Below are 8,819 nucleotides of genomic sequence, written 5' to 3'. Positions count from 1 at the left end.
AACCTGGCTTCCTGGAACCGCAGCCCGGCCCGCGCCCAGTCGCTCTGCCCACCCGGCCCGGGTTTCCTGCCCGGCTCCCCGCCTCCCCCTGGCTGGAGCACCAGATGCCTCACAGTGTCACAGCCCGCAGGGTGGAAAGACTCTGACAAGGGGCTGCCCCGGTGAGCTCCGGCCCACCCCTCCCCCACTGCTTCGCTGCCTGGGAAGGCACCGGCCCTGGGGCCCCCTGTCCTCAACTGAGAAAGGTGACGTAGGATCTCTGTCATTCCTGTCCCACTAGGTCAGAGATCCTCTGGATGCGGACAGCTCTAAGTCACGAAGACCAGGGCCCCCGTGAGTGCCTCCGATCGCCTGGCTTCATACCCTTGCTGTGTGACCTCAGGCCGCTTACACACTCTGAATCATTCTTGCTATAAACCGGGTGAGAGGGTTCCCTCCCTCCCTCGGGCACTGACACAAGAAGCAAGCGAGTTAGTAACACAGTGCTTAGAACACAGTCTAATTCTAATGCTTTTAAGTGCTCCATACTGCTGCCCCTCACCCCTTTTTGGTGGTGGTGCTGGGGATTTAACCTAGGGTGTTTACTCTGAGCTACATCCCCAGACCACCTCTGCCTTTTTAAATTGGTTAAAGTCTCACTAAGTCACTAAGTTGCCCAGGCTGAGCTGAAATTTGTGATCCTCCTGCCTCTGCCTCCCAGAGTGCTATCATTACCACTCCTGTATTCTCAGAATCTGCCCACAGTCTGACCCATAGCATGACAGATCATTATCACAGAGATAGCTCAGAAGAAGGACAGTAGGAGGAGTAGTGAACCTTACCCAGGGCAAATCAGTGGGCCTCGCAGAAGTGGGGATGCTTGAGTAGGGTTCTAAGGGTTGTATAGGAGTCCGGAATGGATTGTTGGGGTGCAGGACTACTTCAAATCCAGGGATCAACATGTGCTGAGGCAGATGAGTTGGTTGTGGTCCCTGCCGTCATCCGCATCTCCAACCCCAGCCCCCAATTCTTGAAGTGAAACGTGGTTCTAGCCTCATGCCATAATCCATGTGGCACCTGGAACCGCAGACACTTGGGACCAGGAGAGGACTTGGAAATCACTCAGCCTGACTGCTCTGTTCACCAGTGGGGCAGGAGAGCAGACAGGAGCACCCCACGGTGCCCCAGGTTGTGGACTCTCCCATTAAGGAGTCCTGGAAAGGGGGGTTTCACTGAAGGCCACACAGGGCTTCGGTGGCAGGGCCCAGGGGTGGAAGCGGCAGGACTGGGGCCAGGGCAAGGACAGGACCAGCCAGCGAGGCGGCTGAGCCCCGCTCCAGGAGAACAGGCGGGCCTGCCGCATGGACCCCAGGGTGGGCATGGGAACAGCTGCCCCATGCTGGGCAGGTGGAGGGAGCCCGGTCAGCGAGCAGGGGGAGGAGGCCTGGGCAAGGCCACCTCAGAGCCACTCCCGCCAGCCCCTGCCCGGCCTTGCACACCACCAGCCTCCTTAACTGTGCTGAGCGAGTGAATAAATAACAGAATGGATGAACTCCTGTCTCTCCGAGGCTTTTTTTGAAGGGCTTTTCTCTCCTCGTGGTCCCAGTGGAGGGTCCAGTGTCTCTGGGTTTGTCTCAGGAGGCTGAGCGTGGAATCTCCATCCCTTTCTGCCTCACTGTCACCATCTCCCATGCAGGTTGGAATCTGCAGAGGGTCCAAAGTGAGGAGCTCAGCGCACCCAGCCGAATCTTGCTGCTGTCAACCATCAGCAGTACTCCGGAGCCTCCCTGAGCCTCGGTTTCCTGATCTGCAGAATGGGTAACAATTCTGCCTCTCAGGGTAGTTTTCAGGTGGTGCGAGATGGCACTTGGGCAGTGCCTGGCACAGAAGATTAGCTCACTTCCTTGCTCAGTGTGCAAGGTTTGGGGGGTATAATTTCCCCTCAGAGAACGAGGAAGGTGGTGACAGGCTATTCGTCGTCCGCTGGGGCCTACAGATGCCACCATCTTAGGGTTGGAAGAGTTTCTCCAAGCGGAATCTGGGAGTTGCTGGGGAGGCAAAGGAACAAGTCCAGTTACACAAAGAAGAAATGTGAGAAGCTGGAACCCTCCCTTCTCCAATTCCCCAGATCCACAGCAGCCTCCTGCTTCCCTCTGCACCTGATGGTTCTCTCGGGCTCCGCTGGGCTGCGCCTGGTCCCCAGCTGGCACCCTCACCCCACCCCTGCCAGCTGCTCCCTTCTCACCCCCTCTCCAAGATTCATGCTCTGACCCCACGGGGCAGCACTCAGGGTGCTGAGGCCCATCCGCCCCCCTGAGGTGGCCCCTCCCTCCACTCCTGCAGCTCAGCTCTCACCAGGTGTGGTAGGGACAGCTGGGCTCCCTGAGCTCCCGGCTCATGGACCCCTCTCAGCTTTCCATGCCCCGCAGTCTCAGCCCCACTTTTCCCCTCCTGGAATATTGGAGTTGGAAAAATTAAGAGCTCCTTTTGCAAAAGGAACTTGAGAGGTTAATGTGGCCCGGAGATGTCACCAGGTACCGGCTGTGATCGGCTGGGGGCTGCCCCTAGCGTAGCATTGAAGAATCTAAAGCTGTCCCCAGGCTCTGCAGGAAGGCAGGCTGTGATCAATTAGAAATGTCTGCCAAGCAGGGGTGTAATCAATTAGCAAAGTCTGCACGGCTCGGGATTTATGAGTGCAAGGAATTGTTATCCATGGTCTGGGTCACCATTTTTTTTAGGGCACTACAAAAACATGATTGATTAATAGACAGACAGAGACATCAAGTGCAATATTTCCCAGGGACAGATCTGTGAAGCATATGACAGATGTTAGATAGCTCCCGGACACCAAATAAGATCAGCCTGACTCCTAGTAGAGAAAGATAATACAATTCTTCTGTTTGCTCTCAAGGACAAAGTATCCATTTAGTTTTCAATAATTTCCCGTTACTTGCTAATCTCCCCTCCAGACCAAAAGACAACAGACTTCCACTGAGCAGTGAATATAAAAGTTTTGCTTCTTTGCACTTACCTTTTATAGTTGCCATTTATTTAATCAGTATTTCTCTTTTTCTTTTTTTGGTACTGGGGATTGAACTTGGGACCTTGTACTTTCCTGGAACCACTGAGCTAAATCCCTGGCCCCGTTGCTTTTTGTTTTGTTTTGTTTTGGTTTGGTTTGGTTTTTTGAGACAGGGTCTCACTGTGTAGTTGAGACTGACCTGGAACTCACGATGTATCCCAGGCTGGTCTCGAACTCATAGCAATCCTCCTGCCTCAGCCTCCTGAGTGCTGGGATTACAGGCATGCACCACCACGCCCGGCCCCCATTCTCTTTTATTTATAGTGAAAATCAGTTTTCCACTTAGAGAGACACGATAAAGATTTTTCTTAGGTCAAGTGGCGCATACCTGTAGTCCCAGCACTCAGGAGGCTGAGCTAGAACCGCCATGAGCTTGAAGCCAACCTGGGCTACGTAGTGAGTTCAAGGCCAGCCTGAACACATGGTGAGACCCTATTTCCAAAAAGGAAAAAAAAAAAAAGATTTTTCTTAGTCCGGCGTGGCTAACAGTGTTATTCCGACACTCTAGGAGGCTGAGGTAGGCAGATCCAAAATTTGAGGCCAGCCTGGGCAACCTAGCAATTTGCTGTCTCAAAATAAACAATAAAAAGGCTCAGTAAATGTCTCAGTGCAAAAGTCATAGGTTTAACCCCCAGTACCGCCAGGTCTTGTTTTTGAAACAGATTTTTCTTTAAATGTATTTTTAAAAAGTGAATTGATTTTTTTAAAATATCAAGAAAATAATAACAATGGTGGTACACAGAGTTCCACCTATCTGTCCTCAAGACCTAGGAAACCCAACCCGCCCAAGAACCTTTCAAAGTATGGGGGTGAATGTTACCTCCATTTTGGAGACAGGGAAACTGAATACAGAGAGGTCTGGCCACTCGGGCCGGGACACACAGCAACGGTGTGGCCCGAGTCTGACCCACAGGCCAGGCCTGAGGAGCCCTTGTGGCCTGGGACAGACACATTCCTGTAGCAGAAGGTGGGAATGAGACCATCCTGTAATTAAGCACTTTCCATGGGAAAGACCCAAGACTCACACAACCTCAAGAAAGAATTTATTTTGATCATAAAGAAACAGGGACTGAGACAGAATGGTTCAGGCAATTGGAGTTTCTGTGTCAGGACCCCCAGACCCTCTCTCCCAGCTCCTGGGAGCCCTTTCCCCAAGCAACTGTTCCCAGGGGCCTCTCACGCTTCCCAAGGGCTAAATAGCCCGAGATAATCTGATTGGCTAGATCACTCCTAGCCTCCCTGATAGGACCAAGCTTTTTTGCCAACCTATCTCATAGGCTGCTAGCCAGACTATGGGTGGGCTTGTGGTTAGATGTCCAATTGGCTGCAAGAAAGACCTATAAATGCAGACTCTATTGGTCCCAAGCCAGTCACCTGGGGATGGGAGGTCTTCCTCTCAGGGGTGTAGGGTGGTAATCACACGTGAACAGTGGCAGCCACAGAGGGAAGGGGAGCAGAGCGGTGGTGGGAACACTGAGCAGGTAGGGCCAGCCATGTAGGAAGGGAGCACTGCAGTGTGAAGGGATTGGCCTCTTGCTGGGCTGCGTGCAGGCATCCTGGGGAATTCCTGAGGGCAAGAGCCCTGGCCGGAAGGTGGGTGGGAGCTGCCCATGGTGGGGACCCCTTGCTCGGAGGAGGCGGCTGCTGCCTGGGCTGCAGGGACTCCTGGTTTATTTTCCAGCAGCCCCCTCCTTTGTGAGTCTGTAAGGCCACTGTGGAAAGCTCCAGAAGCATCCACTCCACAGGGATTTATGTCTGTTCCTAGGTCAGGAGAGACCCCTTCTCCACCAGCACTGCGGTGAAGCCACTTGTGAGGGTCTCAGAAGGGACTGTCCTAGCACGGAGGGGCAAGTGGCAGCTTAGGAAGGTGACAAGGGCTGCAGGGAGCCACACCGTGTTTGCAGCAGGTGTGGAGCATGGCTGTACTGGCCATATTGACACGTGGAGCCCACTGTGGCGATGCCCTGAAGAAGAAGATCGGGGGAGGTCGGGGGATGTTGGTGGCAGCAGGTGACTGCGGGCTGGGAGGCCGATGCTTCAGAGACAAAGCTCTGGGGACTCAGTGATGAGAGAGGGAGGGGGATCAGCCTCCCACTCTACCCCAGGGGGAGGTCGAGAGTGGCACCGGGTGGGGACACCTGGGTGGAGACGTCCTCCACAGTGGACTGTCCTCCGGACACTCCCTCAGTCCTGGCACTGCAGTGGGCAGCCTCCTGCCTTCCACCCTTGGCTATCTGTCTACACCAGGTGAGCTGGGTCCTGAGCCTGGAGTTCTTGGAGGGACAGGTAGGCGTCGGTGTCAGCGTGGGGAGCGGTCGGGGGCCTGACCGGGCCCTGCCTGGGAGAGCCACCCCCGTCCCCGGGCTCTGGGACAGGCGCCTCCTCCCCAGCCTCCCCCAGAGTCTGCTCCAGGGGTGACTGGAAACCCACTGCGTTGGGGGCTGCTGGGATGGGGAACCCCAGGGATGGGGGGCCCCAGTCCTGAGGGGCCCCCTCCTGCAGGGAGGGGCGCAGCTTCCCTTCACTGGCCCCAGCTGGGCCAGGGAGAATGTGGGGGGCGCTGTGGAGACTGGGGGAGAAGAGCAGCAGGTCATCCGTGGGGGGAAAGGTGCAGTACGCATCGTCCTCTCCTGGCAGGGGTGGCAGGGGTGAAAGGGGGGACCCCAGGGGTGCATCCTCCTCGGGCTCTGCTTCAGCACAGGGGTCGTAGGTGAAGTACACCTGGCAGGCCTCGATCTCCAGGGCATCCGGGAGGTGGAAGAAGAAGTAGCCCTGGTTGGTGAAGCAGCTGGTCTGGGAGTGGCCGCTCGGTGCAGGCGAGGGCAGTGGCGCGGTGTCCTGCCGCAGCAGGAGCAGCTGCGTGGCCTTGGTGTCCCTGTCCAGCACTTCCAGCGGCGAGATCTCAGGCGCCAGGGGCCCCGGGCTGAAGGAGGGTGAGGGGAAGGGCGAGGACAGCCACTTCTGTGGGAGGAGAGGCCAGCAGGGGTGAGCGGTGTCTCAGGACCTCCGCGGTCGCCAGTGCCCCCAAACCCCTCTGCCACAGAGCACACAAACAATCACAGAGCCCAGTGCAGGCTTGCAGACGCCTGGAGAATGAGCATGCCAGTCCCCGAGCACCCACTGAGTGCCCAGCACTGTCCCAGGCATGAGGCCATGCAGAGGACAGGACCCCCGGGGTGCCCGAAGAGGACCAGCACAAGCATCTGCTCCCACCAACCAAGCACTGCCCAAGCAGAAGGCCCAGGCGCCGGTCCTGCACACCGATGGATGCTGAAGAGGGCCACACCCAGCCCTGTGAGGGTCAGCGGGGCGGGGCTGGGCCCCAGGGTGTGAGTGCTGGATGCAGACCTCTCTGACGGGCTCAGGGGCTCCCAGTCACCCTTCTCTCCCAGTGCCCTCCAGCCCCTCATCCTTGCCCACAGAAAGGATGGTGCCATGGGACACGGGGTGGTGGCTGGGTGTCCACCGAGCCCCGGTGAAGAGCAGGGAGACCCAAATTCCAGCTCAGCCGTGGCACCCCGGCTGCGTGGTCCTGGCCAGGCCACTGACCCTCTCTGAGCCTCAGTTTCCACAAGTGTTGACCACTTCCTTCCTGACTCCCTCACTGTTGCCTGTCGATTTGGCGGGAAGAAGTCAAGTGAGCACACGGAGGAGGAGACCCCGGCCCAGGGAGATGTGGGGGGCAGGAAGTCCTGGGGGGCTGGTGGGGCCCCAGGTAGGGGAGCCCTCCCAGTGGGGCTGCGGCCTCCTGCGCACAGGGGTAATGGTAGGTGAGTGAGCGCTGCCGCGGGCGCCCCTGGTCCTCCCCAGGCGACTCCCACAGGCACACTCATGTGCACGCGCACACGTGCGCCACACTTGCCCTGTGGCCTCGGGGCGGGGCTCTGGAGAGGACGGGGATGAGACCAGGGTTCCCAGCGGGTCCTCTTGGCCAGCCCCGGACCTCGACACCTCGAGGGTCCCTGGAAACCACCTCCCCACACTGGGCCTGGGTCAGGAAGCTGGATCAGAGGGTGACGTGATCCCCGCGACCCCCCATTATTTCCCAGGGCCTTAGCCAGGACTCCAAGCCAGAAGAGGGCTGGGGAGTCCTCTGGTCCGGCCGCAACCCGCCCTCATGTAGGACGCGCGGCCGCCACGTTTCCCACACAGCCCACCAAGGCTTGCTTGATTGCCCTAAGATCTCACTCCCTTGAGAAAGGAGCGAAGAGGAGGAAGGAGACACGGACGCAGGGCAATGGAGAGCGCCTGGTGAGACGCGCCCCTCCCAACCTCAGGGCCCTCTTCCCGCCCCCTGGAGAAGCTTCCAGCCCTAAGCAGGTGGGTTGGGGGAGGGGACCGCGGAGCTGCACGCGCCAGCGAGCCAAGGCCAGGCGGAGGACTCGCGGTGGCTGTGGTTAGTAATCCCAGCGGGGTCCCTGCCGGCCAGCGTTACACTATTTTCTCCCCATTATACGGGGAGGAAGTCAAGCACAGAGAGGTTCTGTAACTTCCAGAAAACGGCAGGCCCCAGGCAGACTGGCACATTCAGCAAAAGCTACTACTGCTGTGCCCCCTGCCCTACCCTGCCCGCCCCACTCAGCCTGCTTCGCCTGCCTCGGGCTCCTACCTGGAAGTCCCCTCCGTGCTCGGAGTTTAGCTGGGAGAAGAACTCGGAGGGGTCTGGGATGTGGCACTTCAGAACCTTCTTGAGCCTGTGCAGGGGGGCGGGGTGGAGGCAGGGGCAGGGGTGAGATGGGGAGAGGATGGGGTCTTGTGTCAGTCCCATGCTCCGAGGGCTGGTCACAGAGCCAGGAGGCTGAGGCAGGAGGATTGTAAGTTCGAGGCTAGTCTGGGCAACTTAGCCAGACGCGTGTCTCAAAAATACAAAACAAAAACAACCAAAAAGAATGGCCAGCCGAGGAGGTACCTACTCTCTATTTCTGATGAGGAGACAGGCACAAGTGAAATGTGTAATATCATTACTTATTCTGTAAAGACAGAGGAGAGCTATTCAAGAGAAGGATGTAGGAGTAGAGCAGGGAAGACCACACAAGCCAGAATAGTCAGGGCTGGAAATGTCTGGTGCACAGCAAACTATGAGGAAGGAGGTAGAAAATGAGCCTCCTAGTTAAGGCTGCCACGGATGGAGGCTCAGGTTGTGCACTGCCCAAGGACGTCTAATTTTAAGGGGAATAGCGAGTAGGGGCTAAATTCTAGCCCAAGTTCTGCTTTGCCAAGCTAAATGCCCAGGATCAATATGCATCTGCCTGAAGGAAACTGCATCAATTCCTGATCTGCGCAAAGGTTCCAAATAGCTAGTGGAGGTGCTGGAGGGTCAGGGTATCCCAGGTGTAATGGGAGTGGATAGAAAGGGAGCAAGGAGGAGATGGAGAGGGCCATCAGGGTTCTGTGGGTAGCAGGCAGAGGGGTCCTTCCTGATGTGGGAACGAGGCTGGTGGGCTACGGGGAGGGGGAGGGGATTCTCTTACCAAGGCCCGAGGCAGTTGGCGCTGACCAGGAAGTACACAGAGATAATGATGCCGCTGATCAGCCCAAGGCTCAGGGCAGGGCCAAGCACCCAAGTGAGGGGCAGGGACTCCTTCCTGGGGGCTGCCAGGGCAGAGGAGAAGCAAGGAGAGGGTCAGAGAGGCACCCCTCAACTGGCTTCCCCACCTGCCATTTGCCCACATCTCGCCAGGGGCACTGGGGGGCTGAGGGGGAGGGGGAGAGGAGGCAGAGGAAAGGGGTACGGGGGGGGGGCAGAAGGAAATCCCCG

At 57.6% G+C, this 8,819-nt stretch overlaps 1 protein-coding gene across 2 annotated transcripts in view; it reads right to left on the bottom strand.

Annotated features, from left to right (window-relative positions):
* Positions 1-4,142: 4,142 nt before the first annotated feature.
* The window catches only part of Il2rb (interleukin 2 receptor subunit beta), an 18,115-nt gene continuing 13,438 nt past the window's right edge, over positions 4,143-8,819 (bottom strand). For both annotated transcript variants that reach the window (XM_010613492.2, XM_010613482.3), the window contains 3 exons: positions 8,533-8,653; positions 7,671-7,755; positions 4,143-6,022 (listed from right to left, as the gene is read on the bottom strand). In XM_010613492.2, coding sequence (XP_010611794.1) covers positions 5,300-6,022; positions 7,671-7,755; positions 8,533-8,653 — 929 coding nt within the window. In that variant the 3' untranslated portion in view covers positions 4,143-5,299. The remainder of the gene's footprint in view (positions 6,023-7,670; positions 7,756-8,532; positions 8,654-8,819) is intronic.

The sequence above is a fragment of the Fukomys damarensis genome, unplaced genomic scaffold (genome assembly GCF_012274545.1).
Source record: "Fukomys damarensis isolate Sample0158 unplaced genomic scaffold, DMR_v1.0_HiC HiC_scaffold_19, whole genome shotgun sequence".
In the NCBI taxonomy this organism is placed as follows: Eukaryota; Metazoa; Chordata; class Mammalia; order Rodentia; family Bathyergidae; genus Fukomys; species Fukomys damarensis.
The sequence above is the reverse complement of the archived record's forward strand: the minus strand, read 5'-3'. Positions and strand labels throughout refer to the sequence as shown.